We start from the raw sequence: 18,998 nt of genomic DNA on the forward strand, positions 1-18,998 counted from the left end.
TAGCATAATACCTTCTAGGTCTATCCATTTTTGCGAATGGCAAGATTTTTTTTTTCTATTTATGGCTGCATAATATTCCATTGTATCTAATTTCATGTCTTTTTAATTTATCTGTAGATGGACACTTAGGTTGTTTCCTTCTCTTGGCTATTATAGATAATGCTACAATGAACATGGGGATAATCTTTAAGGATTAGTGATTTAGTTTTCTTCAGGTAAATTGCCCAGTAGGGGAATTACTGGATCTTATGGTATTTCTATTTTTAATTTTTTATGGAAGCCCATTGTGTTTTTCATAGTGACTGCACCAATTTGCATTCCCACCTGCAGTGCGCAGATTCTCTTTTCTTCATGTCCTTGCCAACACTTAATTATTTCTCATCTTTTTGATGCTAACCATTCTGACTGGTGCCAGATGATATCTCATTGTGATTTTTATTTGCATTTCCCTGATGATTAGTGATGCTGAATATCTTTCCACTGGTGTGCTGGCTCTTTATGTGTCTTCTTTGAATCTCTTTATTTACTTTGAAAGAGAGAGAGAGAGAGCAGGGGAGGGGCAGAGAGGAGGGAGAAAAAATCCCAGGCAGACTCTGCTCTGTCAGTACAGAGCCTGATGTGGGGCTCAAACTCACAAACCTGAGCCAAAACCAAGAGTCAGACACTTAACTGACTGAGCCGCCCAGGGGTGCCCCTTTATGTGTCTTCTTTGGGAAAATGTCTTTTCAAATCCTCTACCCATTTTTTAATTAGACTATTTTTTTGGTGTTGAGTTATATGAGGTTTTCATATGTTTTTAGTATTAACCCCTTACCAGATAATATCGTTTGCAGGTATCTTCTTGTGTTCAGTAGGTAGCCTTTTCATTTGGCTAATGGTTTCCTTCATTGTACAAAAGCTTTTTAGTTTGATAAACCGTAGTTGTTTATTTTTGCTTTGGTTTCCCTCGCCTGAGGGGACGTATCAAAAAAATATTGCTAAGGCTAATAACCAAGAGTTTACTGTTTATGTTTTCTTTTAGGAGTTCGATGGTTTCTGGTCTACATTTAGGTTTTTGATCCATTTTGAGTTTATTTTTGTGAATGGTATAAGAAAGTGATCCAGTTTCATTCTTTTGCATGTAGCTGTCCAGTTTTCCAGCACCATTTATTGAGGAGATTATCTTTTCCTTATTATTTATTCTCTTGCTTTGTTGAAGATTAATTAACTATCTACACATGGGTTTATTTCTGGCGTCTCTTTTCTGTTCTGTTGATCTGTATGTGTATATTTGTGACAAGTACCGTAATGTTTTGATTACTGTAACTTAGTATAGTTGGAAACCTGGGATTGTGGTTCCTCCAGTTTTGTTAAGGTTCTTCCTTAAGATTGCTTTGGCTCTTTCAGCGTCTTGTGGTTAATTTCAGAATTATTTGTTCCAATTCTGTGAAAAAATTATACTGCTTTTTGATAGGGATTGAGTGAATTTGTAGATTGCCTTGAATAGTGTGGACATTTTGACAGTATTTTTCTAGTCATTGAGCATAGTATATCTTTTCATTTCTTTGTGTTATTTTTCATCAGCATCTTATAGTTTATTTCTCTTGTGGCTAGTTCATTATTAATATATAGAAATGCAACTTTTTTGTATATTGATTTTGTATCTTGCAATGTACTGAATTCATTTATTCTATTAGTTTTTTGGTGGTATCTTCAGAGTTTTCTATATATGATATGTCATCTGCAAATGGTGATGGTTTTACTTCTTGCTAATTTGGATGCCTTTTATTTCTTTTTCTTGTCTGATTGCTGTGGGTGAGACTTCCAGTAGTACTGTGTTGAATAAAAGTAGTGAGAGTAGACATCCTTGTCCTGAATCTGATCTTAGAGGAAAAGCTTTCAGCTTTTCACTGTCAAATATGATGTTAACTATGAGTTTTTATCTATGACCTTCATTATGTTGAGTTATGTTTCCTCTAAGCCCACATTGTTGAGAATTTTCATCATGAAAAGATGTTGAATTCTGTCACTTTTTCTGTATCAAGACAATCATAATTTTTATACTTTGTTTTATTAATATGTTATACTGACTGATTTATGGATCAGTCCCATACAATCATGGTGAATGATCCTTTTGATGTATTTGGTTTGCTAATGTTTTGTTGAGGGATTATGCATGTATGTTCATCAGTAATATTCTGTAATTTTCTTTTTCTGTAATGTCTTTGTCTGGTTTTGGTATCAGGGTGATCCTGGCCTCATAGAATGAATTCGGACACATTCTTGACTCTTCTGTTTTTTGGAATAGTTTGAGAAAGATAGGTATCAACTCCTTAAATCTTTGGTAGAATTCACGCGTAAAGCCATCTGAACCTAGACTTCACTCTTTACTGGGCATTTTTTGATTACTGATTGAATTTCATTACTAGTAATCAGTCTGTTCAAATTTTCTATTTCTCCCTGATTTAGTCTTAGAAGATAATATGTTTCTAGGAATTTATCCATTTCTTCTAGAATGTCTAATTTGTTGGTATGTCATGGTTTTTAGTAGTCTCTTATTCTTTACTCCTATGGTGTCTATTGTAACTTCTCTTTCATTTTTTATTTTATTTCAGTTCTCTTTTTTTGATGAAGCTGGCCAAGGGTTTGTTGGTTTTATCTTTTCAAAGAACCAGCTTTTAGTTTCATTGAGCTTTTCTGTTGTTTTTAGTCTGTATTCATTCGTTTCTGCTCTGATCTTTATAAGTCCCTTTTTTTACTAACTTTGGGCTTCATTTGTTCTTTTCCTAATTAAAGTTTGATTGAGATTTTTCTTGAAGTAGATCTGTATCGCTATAAACTTCCATTTTAGAACTGTTTTTGTATCCCAAAGATTTTTGAATCATTATGCCCGTTTTCATTTATGTCTGGGTAATTTTTCATTTCCTCTTTGATTTCTTCATTGACCCATTGGTTGTTTAGTAGCATGTTGTTTACCACATGTTTGTGTTTTTTCCAGTTTTCTTGTAATTGATTTTCGTTTCATACTATTTTGGTCAGAAAAGAGCTTGATAAGATTTCAGTCGTAAATTTATTGAGACTTGTTTTGTGGTCTAACATGATCTGTCCTTGAGAATGTTCCATGTGTACTTAAAAAGGATGTATTTTGTTTTTGGAGAGAGTGTTCTATATGTATCTGTTAAGTCCATTTTGTCTAATGTGTCATTAAAAACCACTGACTCTTTGATTTTTCTGTCTGGATGCTTTATCCAGATGATATAAGTAGGGTGTTAATTCCTTACTATTATTGTATGATTTTAAGTTCTGTCCTTTATGTCTGTTAATATTTGCTTTATATTTCTAAGTGCTCCTATGTTGGGTTCATAGATATTTACAATTCTTATATTCTCTTCTTGGATTGATCTCTTTATCCTTATGTAATGCCCTCTTTGCCTCTTTCTACATTCTTTGTTTTATTTTTTTTATCTTTATTTTGTGAGTGCGAGTTNGGGAGGGGGGAGAAAGTGAATGAGAGAGAGAGAGAGAAACCCAAGAATCCCAATCCACACTGGTAGCACAGAGCCCCAATTGGGGCTCGATCTCATAAACCATGTGATCATGGCCTAAACTAATGTGGAACTAATGAGTTCCACATTTAACTGACCGAGCTATCTGGGTGCCCCTACAGTCTTTCTTTTTTTTCTTTTTTTTCTTAACATTTATTTATTTTTGAAAGAGATACAGAGCATTAGAACGGACGGGTAAAGAGAGAGGGGGAGACACAGAATCCAAAGCAGGCTCCAGGCTCTGAGCTGTCAGCACAGAACCCGAGGCAGGGCTCAAACTTATGAACCTCAAGATCATGACCTGAGCCATAGTTAAGACACTTGTGTGTGTGTGTGTGTGTGTGTGTGTGTGTGTGTGTCTCTCTCTCTCTCTCTCTTCCCCTCCCCTACTCATGCCCTCTCTCCCTCTCTCTCTCTCAAATTAAAAAAAAAAAAAAAAAACATTAAAAAAATTAAAGTCTCTTTTGTCTGATCTTGGTATTGCTTCCCTGGCTTGCTTTATTTTTTTTCTTCCCCCATTTGCTTGGAATATTTTTTTCCCCATCCCTTCGTTTTTAGTCTGTCTTGATTTCTGAAATGAGTCTTCTATGGAGAGCATATAGTTGGGTCTTGTTTATTTAACCATTTAGTCATCTTTTGTCTTTTGATTGGAGCATTTAGTCCATTTATATTTAAAGTAATTATTGATAGGTATGTGCTTACTGCAGTTTTGTTCATTGTTTTCTGGTTGTTTTTATAGTTCTCTGTTTCTTACTCTCTTCCCTTGTGATTTGATGACTTTCTTTAGTAGGATGCTTGGATTCCTTTCTTTTTAATTTTTGTGTCTCTATTTTTAGGTTTTGGTTTGTGGTTACCATGAGGTTTATGTGTAACATTCTGTGTCTCTTAGTTTGTATCTATGTGTCTTCTATGTGTCTGCAATTTATCTTGAGTTAATGATCATCGCTTAAGTTCAAACACATTTTTTTAAATGTTTGTTTAGTTTTGAGAGAGAGAGAGCGCGAACATCAACAGAGTGGGGGGCAGAGGGAAAGAAATAGAGGATCCCAAGTGGACTCCACACTGACAGAAGAGAGCCTGATGTGGGGCTCGAACTCAGGATCTGTGAAATCATGACCTGAACTGAAGTCGGATGCTTAACCAAATGAGCCACCCCGGTGCCCCAAGTTCAAACACATTCTAAAAGTACTACCTTTAGTAGTCCTTCCTCCACATTTACATATATGACATCATATTTCCTCTTTTTTTTTATTTTATGTATCCTTTAACTAATGACTCTAGGTATAGTTGATTTTACTACTTTTGTTTTTTTAATCTTCATATACTAGCAAGTGATTTTTTTTCTTTTATAATTTTCTTATTTCTCGTTATGGCTATTTCTTTTCCAGTTACAGAAGTCTCTTTAGCATTTCTTATAAGGTTAGTTTAGTGGTGATAAAGTACTTTAACTTGTTTGTCTGTGAAACACTTTATCTCTCCTTCAGTTGTTAATGATAACCTTTCTAGGTAGAGTAAGCTTTTGGCTGTACGTTTTTTCCTTTCTGTACTTTGAATATATTATGCCACTCTCTTCTGGTCTGCAAGGTTTCTGCTAAAAAATAATCTGAAAACCTTACAGGGTTTCCCTTGTACAAAACTAGTTGATTTTAAAGACTCTCTTCATTGGAGCACCTGGGTGGCTCAGTCAGTTAAACGTCTGCTTGATTTCTCATGACTGTGAAATCGTGGGGCCTTGTTTGGGATTCCACGTTGGGTGTGGAGCCTGCTTAGGAGTCTCTCTCTCCCTTTTTTCTGCACCTCCCCACCCCATCTATTTCTCTAAATAAGTAAGTAAGTAAATAAATAAATAAATAAATGATCCTCTTTACCATTAATTTTTGATGTTTTATTTATTACATATCTTGTTGTGGACCTCCTTGGATTCTTCTTGTTTAGGGCTCTGTGTGTTTCTAGGACCTGGATGTCTGTCTGTTCCTTTTCCCAGTTTAGGGAAGTTTTCAGTTATTATTTCTTAAAATAAGTTTTCTGCCTCTTTCTCTTCTCCTTCTGGGACCCCTGTAATGTGAATGTTAGTTTGCTTGATGTTGTCTCAGAGGTCACTTTAACCTATCCTCATTTTTTCTTTTTTTCTTTTTATTGTTTAGCTTGGGTGCTTTTTACTACCCTGTCTTCCAGATTGTTGATTCATTCTTTTGCATTCTCTAATCTGCTGTTGATGCTAGTGTCTTTTTCGTTTTGGTTATTGTATTCTTCAGCTCTGATTGGTTCTTTTTTTATTTTTTTCTTTGTTGAAGTTCACACTGAGTTCATCCATTATTCTCAAGCCTGGTGAACGTCTTTATGACCATTACTTTGAACTCTGTATCAGGTATATTTATTTCCATTTCATTTAGTTCTTTTACTGACGTTTTGTCTTATTCTTTCATTTGGAACATATTCCTCTTTCCTCATTTTGTTCGACTCTCTAGTGTTTGTTTCTCTGCATTAGGTAGGTCAGCCATGTCTTCTGGTCTTGAAAGTAGTGGCCTTGAAAGGGTAGAAGAGGTTTTGTGGTTCCCTGTAACACGACCCTCCTGACCACCCATCAACAGAACCAGACACTCCAGGGGTATCCCCTGTGTGAGCTGGGTGTACCCTTCTGTTGTAACTAGGCCATGAGTGCTCCGGGGTCATTGGTGGGTAGGCTGGCCCTCATCCCAGCTGGCTGCAATGACAAACTGCAACTCCTACAGATGCACTGGTGGGCACTGATGCCCCCCAGTGCAGCTGATTGACAAGTCTGGCTCTAGCTGCAGGGCTGGCTCTCCTCTTCCCCAGGAGAGGAGTCACTTTGAAAGTGCTGCCTGCTAGGTGTGACAGGGAAGTAATCATTTTCTGGGGACACCAGTCCTGACCAAGACTTTACTAGGTATTGCAGAGCAGAAGTTGCTTTGAAGGGTTGTCTGCCAGTGTGGGTGGAATGAACAGGGACCATCCACAGGGAAAGCTGGGGTGGGGTGAGCAGTGCTAGAAGGTAGATAGAGGGTGTCAGAACTGGCTTATTTGTCTGGCCAGCTAGGCAGAGGGGGTTAGAAATGGTGCTAACTAGTACCTTCTTTCCCAGAGAAGGTGCCTACACATCTCTGCCTCTGAAGCACCTGCCCAGAAATTAGCCCATAAATCTTCATGTATAACACAGGTACTTTTCAAACTGCTGCTTCTGTACTGAGTCTTGGACCAAATGACAGAGCACAATGGCCCTTTGAAAGTGGAGTGTCAGTTTCCTGTAGCCCTCTGGCTCTTCTGGAGTTAAGCCCTGCTGATTTTCAAAGCAGGATGTTATGGGGGCTCATCTACCCTGTACAGGTCGCCAGGGTAAGGGGTGCCCAATGCGAGGGTGATCCCCTTGTAGGAACTCTATACTTGCATTATCCCTCTCATTTGTGGGTTGTCCCTCCTACCCTTCTTAATGTGGTTTCTCTATGATTTTAGATGTGGATATAAAATTAGTTACATTATATGTAGCTGTTGCCTCAAGTGTGTCCATGGAAGGAAATGAGCTCAGGATCCATCCACTTCATCATCTTCCTAGAACCCCTTAAGATGCTTTACATTTAACCCTTTTTCATGAATATGATTATACAGTATATATAACAATTAGTTACATCTGAAAGAAGAACTGTGGGGTAGCACAGTTAATGTGAAATTTATGCTATTTGAATAGAACATACAACTACAGAGGGGCAAACATAATCTGTTTGGGTTGTTTTGTTTAGACTCCTGGGGTTTTTTCCCATTTTTTTCCTCTTAATTTTTTTTTTTTATTTTTTTAAGTAGTCTCCACGCCCAGCATGGAGTTCCAACACAGGGCTTGAACTCACCACCCTGAGATTAAGACCTGATCTAAGATCAAGAATCAGATGTTTAACCGACTGAGCTACCCAGGCACTAATCTTTTAATTTTTAATAGAGAAAATTCAAACCTACAAAAGTAACAGAAGTATAATGACTCCACAGCAGATATCCATTGTTTAAGCTAAATCCCTACCACCTCGCCAATTCCTGTATTATTGAAGAAAATCTACAGAAGTTCATTTCATCTAAAAATTTCAGTATATATTTTTAAGAGGAAGGATTCCTTTTTAAAATCTCTTAAAATTGTATATTTTATGTAATAAAAATAATCACAATATATGTTGTCATACAACAAATGATCACAAAACCATGCTCACATTTTTCTGTTAAATAAGTTAACAGTAAGTCCTTAATATTGAATATTCAGTTAGTTTTAATGTCCGTTTGACTCATATATACCATAAATGGTTTGTTGTTGTACTTTTATACTTTGCTGGTTTGATTGGAATACAATAGCACTATACAGTGGGATTAATTATATCTTTAAAGCCTCTTTTAATCAGTTTCTCCATCCCGTTTTTTCCTTAAAATTAATTTTTATTGTTGTTGGTTTATTTATTTTGAGAGAGAAAGCAAACGCAAGCGGGGTGGGGACAGAGAGAGAGAGAGAATTCCGAGCAGAGTCTGAGCTGTCAAGCACAGAGCCCGACGCCATGGCTCAAACCCACCAACCACAGGATCATGACCTGAGCCTATATCAAGAGCTGGACACTTAACCAGCTGAGCCACTCAGGCACCCCTCTTTATAGTTATTTTTTAATGAACTGGGTTGTCATATCTCTGAACTGTAGTTTAACACATTAATGTGTTTTTTTTATATTTCCTTTAAATTAATAACTACTGTTTTACTGTTTGGCAGCTACCAGGTAGAGAACTGATCTGATTGTTTCAAAATTCTGGCAAGGTATCTTTTTTCATCAGAAAGTATCTGATGTCTAGTTGATTTTTAATTGATTGCCCATTAACATTTTAGTAACCGTAAAATAAAACCTCACAGTCTTAGCACCCTAACATAGTAATTCTTGTTACTTAAAATTATCTTCTTAATAAGTCAAGTATTAGGAGATTCTGCCTATGTATTAGGAGATTCATAGGCAAAGCTGTGTTTATTATACAGTATTTATTTTTCCCCAGTTTTATTCAGCCAGCTCTCCCTTCAAAACTTCACTTTCTGGAATCTGACCCTTAACTAGCATTATAAGGATCCTTCCTGGGATTCATATTGGCAATACTCATCTATTTAACTTAAGCCTACATTGAATTGTATTCTGATCAACCATCAGAGCACAGGTCTTCTTTCCCCTTCATAGCTGCATTTGAATATATCAGATCGCAGACAAAAAGAACCAAGGACTCTGTCAAAGAAAGGGTGGTGTATAGTTAGGCAGCTCTTTAATATCTTGTATTATTAGGCTCCCTTCCCCCTTTTTTTATTATTACTTTTTTAGACCTCTAAACCTCCCCACTTTTTAAATTTCCAGTTTGTTTTCTCCCCATGAAACAGCAGTGCTTAAAAACAATCAGTTCATGATGTGGAATTCATATTTTTTATGTGAATATGTTTATATTAATAAATAATACTAGCAGCAGCATTGATTTTGCCTGGTCACATTATTATTTTTGCTAGATAATATGATAGCCTGTACAACCTCTAATACTTAGAAAAGTTTTTTTCTTTAATGTTTATTTTTGAAAGAGAGAACATGAGCACACGTGCAAGCAGGGAGGGGGCAGGGAAAGGGAGACAGGGCATCCAAAGCAGGCTCTGGGCTGACAGCAAACAGCCCAGTGCCAGGCTTGAACTCATGAACTGTGATACCATAACCTGAGCTAAAGTCAGAATCTTAACCAACTGAACCACCCAGGTCTTCCATAATTCTGTGAAGTTTTATCCCCACTTTATGGATAAGGTAAGTATGGCTCAAAAATTTTTGATAAATTTGCCTTCAGTCACACTGAAAACAGTTATACTAATATGAAACTAGGATGATCTTGGTTTTTTAATTTAATTTCATTTTTTACATTTATTTGTTATTGAGAGACAGAGAGAGACAGAGCACAAATGGGGTAGGGGCAGAGAGAAGACAAGAATCTGAAGCAGGCTCCAGGCTCTGAGCAAACTGTCAGCGCAGAGCCCGATGCGGGGCCCAAACCCACGAACCACGAGATCATGACCTGAGCTAAAGTCGGTCACTCAACCTGCTGAGCCACCTAGGCGCCCCAGGATGATCTTGTTTTAAAGCCTGTGGCATTTTTTTTTAAGCCTGCGGCATTTTTATAGTGAGACTGAGCTAGATATGTGTGAACGGAAATTTCCCTTTCCTTTTTTTTCAGCCGTGTAAGGTTGGTTGAGATCTTCAAGGCCTTTTACTAGAATATTCTTATAGTCTGGGATTCTAGGCTTTTAGCCAACTGAGACCTTGATTTTCTATTTGGTGTGCTGTAAACTTCTAAGAAATATCCAGATGGATGAACCACCTAAACGTGATAGGATTTCTGCATAAATCTTGCAAGCTTACAGAATCTAACTCTTCTTACTTAATATAACGGACTTCCTGTTTTTGCTGCCTCATTATAATTGAGTGTCTGAATAGTACATTAAATTTATAAAGCACATGTAGGATCATTAGAATATAAAATGGAATACCTTCTTTATTCTGCTAAGCCTCCAGTTTCTTCATCCCCACTGTGAATGTTTCCTAAATTTGGTTTTAGGTCAGTGGTCTTCTTTCACCATGTATGCTAACCTACTTAAATTGTGTCATACAGACAAAATAGGCTTCCTCTAAATAGGGTAGAAAAATTCCCACCTAAAAATTGGTTTTCCTTTTGATCTGTTGCCTGGTGGATTTTTCTCAAGGGTCATTTTAAATTAGAAGAGCCCTAAAATATTTATATATCAATTGTTTGAAAAATATTTTTACTTTTCTAAAAGTAAATTGATCATCTATTTTAGAGTGATGAAAATGAGCAAGAACAGCAATCAGATACAGAAGAAGGATCCAACAAGAAAGAAACTCAGGTAAAGAGCATTATTTTTTATCTTTACAAGTATTCATATTTTTCAAGGATTACTATTTGCTTGTGTTTATATTTATTCATGCAAGACTGTTACTGCATACTGTACCTGCATGCTGGGGACAGACTCAGCATTTCTCTGGGATCAGGGGTGGACAGACAGGAAAGGAGAATATTTTAGCGGCAATAGAAATATTCTGGATCCTGATTGTAGTGGTCTTCTGGATATATAGAACTGTCAAAACTTATCGGACCATGTACTCTAAGTGGATAGCTTATTATACGTAAATTAATATTCAAAGTTGAGGGGAAGATATCCAAAAGATACCCAGAAGGTGGATACATTACCAGACTCAGATTTTACTTTTGTAAATGGCAAGTTATATTCTAGAGAACACAGTAGGTCTTTTTAGCTTTCTTTATATTTGTTTAGAAATTTACTGTAACAGACTTTTATATTATCACTACTGATCGTGCCAACAGTCTTCTCAAAAAGACATTTTCTTTTCCTCAGTGATGAAGAAACTAAGGCAAGTTTGAATGATTTAAAAGGTTACATAGCTAGCAGATATTGAAGGTTTGTTCCCAGTAGCTATTTCCCCCCCTCTAGTCCCTATTGTTTGGCTGTGGAGAAAGCGGACATGCTTTAAAGAGCTCTATACATATAGAGTAAGAGCTGTATAATATGAGTTGGCTCTAACCTTCTAAGCCTAGCACTGTCTAACCTGAAATAGCATTCTGGTCATAGCATCTTTACTTTTGACTTGAAGTTCCTAAATAGAGCTATTAAAATTCTTTGCAGTCAGCAAGGATCTAGAGTAATATGAAGTGATCAGAAGTTAGTTACCTGTGCTACGTGACTGTGGGTGTTATTTTCAGGGCCAAGTTTCCTGTTTTGTCCTGAAAGGTACTTTTATTTTATAATTAGGTAGCCACACAGATATTGAGGCATTAATTACTTCCAAGGGTAAATTATTTGTAGGGTAAAACTATCACTTTTAAACCTTTTGCCTATCAATTGTCAGCACTCCCCCAGTTACCCTATGTCTTGTTTTTATTATATTCTGTAAATGACCATTATCTTCCTTTCCCAGTACTACCCTATGAATTCCTGTCTTTCAAGAAAATCATTAGACAGGTAAAAAAGAGGGAATGGGTTAGTAAACCATCCCCAGCTGGCACTTGTCACTGCCTTATCACATAGACCTCACATCCCACCAGGCTGGGATCGAAGGGAAAATATTTTCTGACTCCCAGAGTTGTGACTTGGAAGCATAGTGAGATTTATTGTGTTTTAAGTTTTACTGTTAATTAAGATTGAGTAGAAAATTGTTTCTAAGAAGAAACATTTTCTTAGTTCCAAATAATTTAAATAGATTTTTATCATTTTAAATAAAGGATTATTTAGCTCTTGTTTTTGTGCTAACATTCAGGTACAAGTAACAGAAAATCCAACTCAAACTGAATGAAACAAGGAGAATGTATTGTGCTCCAGTTACATTACACAACCCTCTATGTCAGCTTCAGCCTCAAGCTGGTTTACCTCACAGGGCTGAGATTATAATTGGCTTAAGCCAGACAAGGTCCACTGCTAAGATAGTATACCCATTTTGCTACTAACGTGGGCCATATACCATCTTAACTAAACCAAATGACTGGTACATCATGAGGAAAAGGAAGAATGGAGGTTGGTACACTAACAGTGTCTTCTACAATAGACTAGAAAAGTGCTTCCACCAGTATGCTACTCTCTTTTTTCTTTCTCTTAAGTTTTTAATGTTATTTTGAGAGAGAGAGAGAGAGAGAGAATGTGGCAGGGGCAGAGAAGAGGGAGACACAGAATCTGAAGCAGGCTCCAGGCTCTGAGCTGGCTGTCAGCACAGAGCCTGACATGGAGCTCAAACCCACGAACTGTGAGATCATGACCTGAGCCAAAGTCAGATGCTTAACTGACTGAGCCACCCAGGTGCCCCTGCTACTCTCTTTTTAAAACTTGTAGCATCAGCCCTTACTTTTCTGTGTAAAAGTATTAGCAGCAAAACTCCTCTGTGCATTTTCTGAAATAGTGTCATCATCACCTCAAAGTGTATTTGATGACAGAACTTCCATTTGGGTTATAGAATCCCAACCACATTACAAAATGGTGTATAGCATGTACTTTTTTGCTTCAAAGATAAGTAAATTGTATAAAAAGATAAGTAAATTGCCAAAAAGTTCTTGAAAATTCTCAATTGCATATGAAGCTCAAGCTGTCTACATTCAGGATATAAATTAAAAGAAATTAAGGTTCAATTGTATCATAGAAAACTGCATTACTTTATCATAATATCCATTGTTATTAGGATTATGTATTGGGGCGCCTGGGTGGCTTAGTCGGTTAAGCGTCCGACTTTCGCTTAGGTCATGATCTCACGGTTCGTGGGTTCGGGCCCCGCGTCGGGCTCTGTGCTGACTGCCAGCTCAGAGCCTGGAGCCTGTTTCAGTCTGTGACTCCCTCTCTCTCTCTCTCTCCTAGAAATAAATAAAACATTAAAAAAATTTAAAAAAAAAGGATTATGTGTTATAATTATTATAACATTATTTCTAAAAATGGGGCTTCTATTGCTTTGATTATTGTGATTTGCTATCATTACGTTATTAGATAATAAAATTTTTACCCTGCAGAGGACATTAGTAATAAATCAAGAATTTAAGTATAGGAGTATCTGGGTGGCTCAGTCAGTTAAGCCTTCGACTTTGACTCAGGTTATGCATGATCTTGGGCACGGATTCGAACCCAGCATTAGGCTTTGTGCTGAAGGCTCAGAGCCTGGAACCTGCTTCGGATTTGTGTCTCTCTTTCTCTCTCTGTCCCCCCTCTGTAGTGCTGTCTCTCAAACATTAACAAAAATTTTTTAATGATAAAGGAAAAGAATTTAAGTATAACACCAAGGCAAGAAAAAAAAAGGTTAACAGATTTGATTATTTGAACATGTAAAACTAGAATATGACAGAAAAGATACCCTTATTATAAAAGTTGAGGCACATTTACTTAGTTAAAAGTGAATAATCTTAACCCTCTTGTTAACTTTTAAAACATTAGTATTTGTACAATTAAAACACTCACATAAAAGGTAAGTAGAGACAAGATCCATGAAATTAATAAGTTTTATAAAAGAAGAAATATAAATGGCCAGTAAATTTGAAAATGCATTTAACCTTGGGGCACCTGGGTGGCTCAGTTGCTTAAGCGCCTGACTTTGGCTCAGGTAATGATCTTGTGCTTTGTGGGTTCGAGCCTTGCATCAGGCTCTGTCCTGACAGCTCAGAGCCTGGAGCCTGCCTCAGATGCTATGTCTCCGTCACTCTCTCTCTCCCCCTCCCCAGCTCATGCTCTCTCTGCCTCTCAAAAATGAGTAAACTTAAAAAAAAAAAAATGCATTTAACCTTAATAACCAAAGACATGACAGTTAAAAATGTAATTAGCAAAGGTTACTAATGCTCAGATTTGGTATGATTACTGCTAAAATAGGCTTTTTTATATAAGATTTTGGAACTGTAATAAATTCATCCTTTACAGGGATTAGTTAACAATACAAATCAGAAGTTCACATATATGTGTATCCAAAAAAGGTTAACAGTAGTTGTATAAGAAGGTTGGAGGCACAGGGAGTTAAAGTGAAACTTTTTTATGCTGTGGTACTTTTATGTGACCTTCTGGCACTGTAATAAGGATATTTTTACTTTGGAAAAATAATTTTGTAACACAGGAAGCAAGGACATTGCTATATGAAATAAGGACATATGCTCAATAAAATAAGCTAGTCACAGAGTAGACATACCATAGGATTCCATTTACATGGGGTATCTAAACTATTCAAACACTGACAAAGTACAGTTCAGATTTACAGGAGTTGGGGGTAGAAGAATATGGGGAGTTGTTCAATGCGTGTAATGTTTGTTTTGTGAGATAAAAAGTTCTAGAGATATATTGTACATTAAGGTGAATATAGTTAACACTATTAAGCTGTACTCCTAAAAGTAGTTTAGATGGTGAATTTTATATCATGGGGTTTTTATCCCAATTTCAAAAATGTAAACAATGACTGGTGATCACACAATGCTTTTTAGAGACAAAGAATTTAAGTTTGAGTGATTTCTGTGACTTCTTGTAGAGTTTTTTGTTCTTTGATTTTTTTCTTAAACTTACATCAGTGAACCAGAGTGCAAATTGGTGAGGTGAGAGGTGATGTTTTCATTTGATATGTACACATTTTATTTCACACATGGATATTTTTCTGAATTTGAATAATATCTCTTGGGTTTTTTTGGTTCTGTTCTTTTTTTTTTTTGAGATATAATTGACATATTAGATTGATTTAATTCAGGTCTTAAACATAGTGATTCATTATTTGTATATATTACAAAATGATCACCACAGTAAGTCTAACTAGTTAACACATTCCTACACATAATTATACATTCTTTTCCTTGTGATGAGAACTTTCAAAGTCTATTCTCTTAGCAGTGTATGAATTTTAATCTCTTGAAAATTGAAATTTCACTTCAGAATTGTTAATTGTATAAAACTAATGAACAAATCAATGAAGTAAAACATTGGGTTAAAAAAACAGGAAGCAGGTGAAAAATTAAAAATTGGGTGGTTTTTTTTTTTAATGTTTATTTTTGAGAGAGAGAGACAGAGCTTGAGCAGGGGAGGGGCAGAGAGAGGGAGAGACACAGCATCTGAAGCAGGCTCCAGGCTCTGAGCTGTCAGAGCCTGATGTGGGGCTTGAATTCATGGACTGCAAGATCATGACCTGAGCTGAAGTCGGACATTTAACCAACTGAGCCACCCAGGCGCCCCTAAATTGGTTTTCAATTTCAGTAGACTAGTAAGGCATTTTTAGCCCAAGTAAGACTTTAAACAATCCCAAAGGAACCCGATAATTTTACAGTGCATTCAGAGATAAACATAATGGAAAAATACAATTATCTAAATTCAGGAATTTCACAAACCATTCTTTTTTTCCCTTTTCTTTAGCAAACCATTTCTTAATAGTTATCTTATAGAAAAGTATAGATTCAGCTAGGGCTTTAGTGGAAAGAGAAAGAGCTAAGGATGACTACCAAAAAAACTTTGTCCCCTACTAAGACCCTATTAATCATTTCACTATTTAGATCAGAAGAGTTATGAAACATTGACATATAGCATACGTCTTACTTGAGAAAATTAAATCCTAATTTCCTACCCCCTAATTGCTAAACCTGAAGGAATTTATAGCTAGATTTCTAGAAAACAAATTTTAAACAAAATATGTATATTCTACATAAAATACCTTAGGTATTCATTTGTTTGCTTCTTATGTTATTGCTTCAAAAACATAAAATGAGAAAAATAGTTGCTTTGAAGTATCATGTAGTAAACTTGACATTTCTTAATATAAACATACTATTTTCTAGTGCAGAGTAGGTATAAGTAATAGATATATGTCTTAGTCTCTCTCTTTTTATCTTCTAATTAAAAATATTATGTGATGGCATATTCAGAAATTCATAAAAGATGACCATAAATTGCCAAGTATAATTAATTGTATTGGTTGTTGTGCATGAAAAAATATATAGTGACTCTCTTCTAGAACTTACAACATATAGAATAAGTATTTAGGTTAGTTCAGTAGTGTGAAAACAGCATAAATGTTATGTTAAATTTACTTGATCAATCAAGTTAATAAAAGTATAGAAATTTAGTATGCCTGTGTTTTTCTCTTTTTTTCTAGACGGATTCCATTTCAAGGTATGTTTTATATTTTTACTGACTCTTTTCTTATATTCTTCCATTTTTATTCTGGGTTGCTTTTAGATACTTACAAATTTTGTGAGTTGTTAGGATTATTTGAATAATAAAAATCTGTAGATGTTTAGACGACCTAATAACTGTTACCAGCTTTCTTTGTCAAAGCCTTTACTTCTATTCTAGTTCAATAGTCACAGTACCTCACTAAGAAAGAAAATTTTTTGTTAAATCCTTACAACAGTGGTAATTTCTAAGTATTCCTAAGCTTTCTAAGTTACTTCAGTGTTAACTATTTCATTATTAACAGCAAGGGCTTATGGAACCCACCAGAAATGTATTTGATGAGGTATTCTGAATCTTCTCTCCAATTCCTGCTTTAGGCAAAAGAAAAACAGTGGACACTAAAAACTGTCATCTAGCTCACAATTACTCACCTTTTAGAGAACCTCCACAATGTCCTTGAGTCTAACCTCCGTTCTGTTTCTCTCACCCATAATTGTTAACCAAAGCCTTATAAAACCAAGAACAAGTTTTGTATAGTAATGATTCCATTGAATTGAAATGTGGAGGCAGTAGCTTTTATCAAGAAAACGTAACCTGAATTCAGAACAAGATAATAAGAGAATTCTCATTTACAAATGAGATATGTTCTTTCTATTTAGGGCAGACCTATTATCTGTTAATTTGGATAGAGTAGTTTATCAAATCTAAGATTTTTAAACAATTATATGCTACTTAAAAGAAAAGTGCTACCAAAAACTATAATACACCATCAGTTATAAGCTATGTTCTATGTTCTGATTTCAGAGGCTTTAAAATGTAGAGAAAAATGTACCGTTTAAAATTGTTGAAATAATTTATTGTTATGTGAAACCAGTTCTGACTTTTGGATATAGATATATTGAATCTCTTCCTCAAATAATGGCAATTAATAGTATTATAAATAACTTCCTACTTATTAATGTTTATTAATGTTTAATGTATTAAACAAATGTATTTAGATAATAGATGAAGGAATATGTTATCTGCTCTTTTGGAATATCAAGTTAAAATGTAGGGTGCGTAATGTGAACTGTAAAAGCTTATATTAAAGATTTTGACTTTAATTCATCTTTTAAAGATATGAAACCAGTTCCACATCAGCTAGTGATCGGTTTGATTCCTTGCTGGGTCGCTCTGGATCATACAGTTACTTAGAAGAAAGAAAACCTTATAGTAGCAGGCTAGAAAAGGATGACTCAACTGACTTTAAAAAGGTACTTGGGTTACTTAGCTATATTTAATTTTAAAAAATTGTGTTGATATATTTGTATTTGGATGTTATTCCTGGAACTTATTATGAATCAATATCTTGAATAACTTAATTTTCAGTTTAATTGTTTTTTTTGTGGGTTTTTTTGTTTTTGTTTTAGTTTTTTTTTTTTTTGGTAAAGAAAGAGACTTAATTTCACACTTAAGTGTCTCTGGCCAGTATGGTGGTACTGTGATTGAGCTGCAAAGAGGAGAGGCATGGGGGCTGGGGGTGTTTGTGTGTGTATGCACACACATTTTTCTTTACCTATTTGTTAGTAAGCGGTAGCCAAAAAAAGAATAGAGCTTTCCTAAGAGAATAGAGTTTTTCCTAGGTAACTAAAAACCTTGTGGTAGCTTAAGTGCTATTACAGATTAAGGATGGAAATAAGTCTTGGAAACTTAACAATCTAGGATTCTATCATAATTCTTAATATTTTGAGCTTAGAGGGGCGCCTGGGTGGCTCAGTCGGTTAAGCGTCCGACTTCGGCTCAGGTCATGATCTCATAGTTCATGGGTTCAACCCCCACGTCAGCCTCTGTGCTGACAGCTAGCTCAGAGCCTGGAGCCTGCTTCAGATTCTGTGCCTCCCTCTCTCTCTGACCCTCCCCTGCGCTCGCTCTCTCTCTCTTTCTCAGAAATAAATTTTAAAAAAACTTTTTTTAATTAAAAAATATATATTTTCAGCTTAGAAAAAGCCTGATGAAATTTGTTGGGGGAAAAAGAAGCCTTGTGATATTTGTACATGTTCCCCAGGTATTGGGCAGCTATTGGTATCACTTTCTTAACAAACCAAGTCAGCAAGAGTAGGAAGGTGGGAGGGCGATTTACATTATGAATAAGATTGTTGTTCGTTCGGTAAAGAATTGAACACTGAACTGTGCTAAATGGTGAGCTTATACTCATGGGCAGTAGAGTTGGAGATACTGTCCTTGCTCTTATGGACATCTTCCATGTAGTGGAAGAGAGAGACATTATCATACAGTCATAGTAATAAATGTATAATTTAAAAATAGAAACATTTATCCTGAAGTAAAGGATCTGTTTTCTAAAAGTGTGTAACAAAGGAAAGTTACAGGGCCTAGAAACAGATGTTCTGAAGAAGTGAAGCTTCAGAAGCAAATCCCTTAAGGAGATTAGTTAAACTGGCAGAATGGGAGAAAACCGTTTTCTAGGTGGAATGAACTGCAAAGACATAGACCTGATGGTATAATGGCACAGGATGCATTGAAGTAATTAAATTTTCAGGATGGCTAGTAGAGCATGGAGGGCATGGCTAGGGATGGAGGTGTGAGATTGCAGGTAAGTGTGCAAGTCAAGACCAGACCAGACCTGTTTTAGAGGCTGTTTTAAGGATATCTTTATATTGAGAGCACTGGGAAGCTGTTCAAGGGTTTCTAATGTCTGAGGGTTAATTGGCATATGAAATTGAGATGGTAATTTGGAAAAGTTAACTCTTGCTGCTATGTATAGAACAAATTAGAAAGAGGTCAGG

The 18,998-nt window shown here is 35.8% G+C and overlaps 1 protein-coding gene across 1 annotated transcript in view; it reads left to right on the top strand.

The window, feature by feature from the left end:
• PPP1R12A (protein phosphatase 1 regulatory subunit 12A) overlaps positions 1 to 18,998 on the top strand; it is a 155,129-nt gene that overhangs the window by 123,157 nt on the left and 12,974 nt on the right. Inside the window, 3 exon segments of the mRNA XM_077770237.1 lie at positions 10,375 to 10,440; positions 16,196 to 16,212; positions 17,333 to 17,468. Of these exon segments, the coding sequence (XP_077626363.1) occupies positions 10,375 to 10,440; positions 16,196 to 16,212; positions 17,333 to 17,468 (219 nt within the window).

This window comes from Crocuta crocuta, unplaced genomic scaffold (genome assembly GCF_008692635.1).
Source record: "Crocuta crocuta isolate KB4526 unplaced genomic scaffold, BGI_CrCroc_1.0 scaffold317, whole genome shotgun sequence".
Classification (NCBI taxonomy): Eukaryota; Metazoa; Chordata; class Mammalia; order Carnivora; family Hyaenidae; genus Crocuta; species Crocuta crocuta.